The following is a 2,589-nucleotide window of genomic DNA, read 5'->3' as shown; positions in this document are numbered from 1 at the left end:
CCCAGGAAGGTTATTCTATACTTGTGCATTACCCCAAACAGACCCAGATAACTGTCAATTTTTTCAATGGGTTGAAGAAGAAAACCAACTTTCTAATTCGTCTTCTGTCTCAAGAGAAACAATGGTAGTGGCTGATTTGAGGCTACAAATTGAAGCTTTGCAGAAGAAAATGAGAAATTTAACAAACATTGTGTTGTTAGGTTTTTCATTTTTAATTGTAATGTTAGTTTTAGGGGGAATGTACTTTAGGTAAAATGTGTAATAGCAGCTTTTGATATTGTAATTGTTGTTTTGCTGAAGAATTTGTAGTAGGAAGTAGCTTTTGTAGTGTAATAGTAGCTTTTGTTGCTACTGTCAATTGTTGTTTTGCTGAAGAATTTGTAATAGGAAGTAGCTTTTGTAGTGTAATAGCAGCTTTTGTTGCTACTGTCAATTATCCATTTCAATTAAATATAATTTGTTGGTGAAATTTGTTGCTGAATTTTGCAGTTTATTAAATATAATTTAATAAAAGAAAGAGAATTCAATTAAATATAATTTGTTGGTGAAATTTGTTGCTGAATTTTGCAGTTTATTAAATATAATTTAATAAAAGAAAGAGAATTAGGTAATAAGAAGCAACTCATAATGTATGTTGGGATGGATTGTACTACTCCAACTCCAAATCCAACACAGTGTATAATTTATAAAAGAAAGAGAAGAAACATGACTTTAGATCAATTTCACATAATATTTGACATCCCAAAGCATGGTAGTTAGAAGCAATTGTTCAGTAGGCCTTCAAACTATACAACTACACATCCTAATATTTGACATCATTTCACATGCCAGTGAAGCTTTCAAAATATACAACTACACATCCTAATATCAAAATGCAACAAAAAATGCTTCTTCAGTTTTCTTCATCAGCAACCTTCAAACTCAGCAACCTTCAAAATGCGCAACAAAAAATGGGTCTTCAGCAACCTTCAAAATGCAACAAAAAATGGTTCTTCAGTTTTCTGCATCATCTTTATCAGCAACCTTCCTTTTTTTGGCTCTTGTTATGGCTAGCTTATTCCTTGCTATTGGTGGAACAATAGTTGCAGGGACCTCCATGTCACTATCTTGTGACAAATGAGGCTGAGATAAATTAATCTCCACCGGATCTTGTTGAACATGAGCAGCAGCTTCTTCAGCCTCATTCAAAGCTTGTTCATCTTGAGATAATAGGTGGTCATCCTCATTGGAAGTTGATGGTGCAACATATTTCTTTGGCCTAACAGGAACTCCAATATTTTTACAGCTTCTAATGTTATGATTGGTTTGGCCACACCTTCCACATGTAAACTCAGCCAATTTCCTCTTTAGCTTATGTCCTGTGACATTGTCCTCATCTACAGATCTCCTTCTATTTTTCTTTGGCCTTCCTCTTTGGACCTTTTTATGTGGTGGAACAGGGTGTGTATACTGTGTCTGGGCCCAATATTGTGGTCCTTGGACTGGTTCAATAAAATGCTGGTATGTCTTATTATAAGCTTCTATTGACAGCCACTCATGACACATGTCCTCAGGCTTCCCTCCTTTGTGAGTTATTGTTGCAATGGCATGTCGGCATGGCATCCCTACATCAAAGTTGTAAAATCAGCACACATGTAGGTTAGGAATGAAAAAAAACTATAAAAAACACAACCTGTTAGTTGCCATACTCCACAAGTGCATGTCCATTCACCTAAATTGACCTCAACCTTATTCCCCCACATGTGGACCTCATATCTCAGGCCCATGTTATCACCACACCAAATGGGAGTCCATTGATTAGCAAAATGGAATTCTTTTTCTAGTCTTTTATACTGCACTGGACATAATGGTCCAGGTTTTCCAGAAAGTTTAACCTTGCGGGCAGCCATGGTTCTCATGATATAACTTCTAATTTCTTCAAGCATTGTGATAATAGGCTTGCATCTATACTGCAGAATTCTGGAATTGAATACCTCACAAGTGTTGTTGCATATATTGTCCACCTTGGGTGTTGTACTGAAGTGGGCTTTTGTCCATGCTTGTTTGGGCCATTTATTCAAATACTCCCAAGCCTGGCAGTTGATTGTCTTCAAATGGGCCATATGGCCTTCAAACTCAGCAACAGTAGTGGATTTTGCACATTGCCACACAATTCCTTTAAGTTCCTTGCTTTTCCATTGCTTTGTAAAATTTTTCCAAAGATGCAAGACACAAAATCTATGAGGTGCACCAGGCATGACTTCCTGTAAAGCTGGAATAAGTCCCTGAAAAATTGCAGCAAAGTAGTAAATACTTCTGGACTAGTCCCTAACTTATGTCATTAACTTCAATTAAATACCTAACTTATGATAACAATTGCAAATCACACCATGTCATACCTTTTGCATGTCTGACATGAAATTCCACCCATTCTGTATGTAATCCCCAAGATCTTCATGCAACAAAGTTAAAAACCATTTCCAATTGTCTTTGTTCTCAATGTCCACAACAGCATAAGCAATAACATAGATGTGGTTATTGCCATCAAGCCCAACAGCAGAGAGCAAGTTTCCTCCAAATGCACTCTTTAGGAAACATCCATCTAGACGG

At 36.6% G+C, this 2,589-nt stretch overlaps 1 protein-coding gene across 1 annotated transcript in view; it reads right to left on the bottom strand.

Annotated features, from left to right (window-relative positions):
- Window positions 1-978: 978 nt before the first annotated feature.
- LOC106798484 (uncharacterized) overlaps window positions 979-2,589 on the bottom strand; it is an 8,366-nt gene continuing 6,755 nt past the window's right edge. Inside the window, exons 5-6 of the mRNA XM_041014630.1 lie at window positions 1,673-2,264; window positions 979-1,604 (exon numbers count right to left, since the gene is read on the bottom strand). Coding sequence (XP_040870564.1) covers window positions 994-1,604; window positions 1,673-2,264 — 1,203 coding nt within the window. The 3' untranslated portion in view covers window positions 979-993. The remainder of the gene's footprint in view (window positions 1,605-1,672; window positions 2,265-2,589) is intronic.

This window comes from Glycine max, chromosome 4 (genome assembly GCF_000004515.6).
Source record: "Glycine max cultivar Williams 82 chromosome 4, Glycine_max_v4.0, whole genome shotgun sequence".
NCBI classification, from domain to species: domain Eukaryota; kingdom Viridiplantae; phylum Streptophyta; class Magnoliopsida; order Fabales; family Fabaceae; genus Glycine; species Glycine max.
This window is presented reverse-complemented; position numbering and strand designations above follow the sequence as displayed.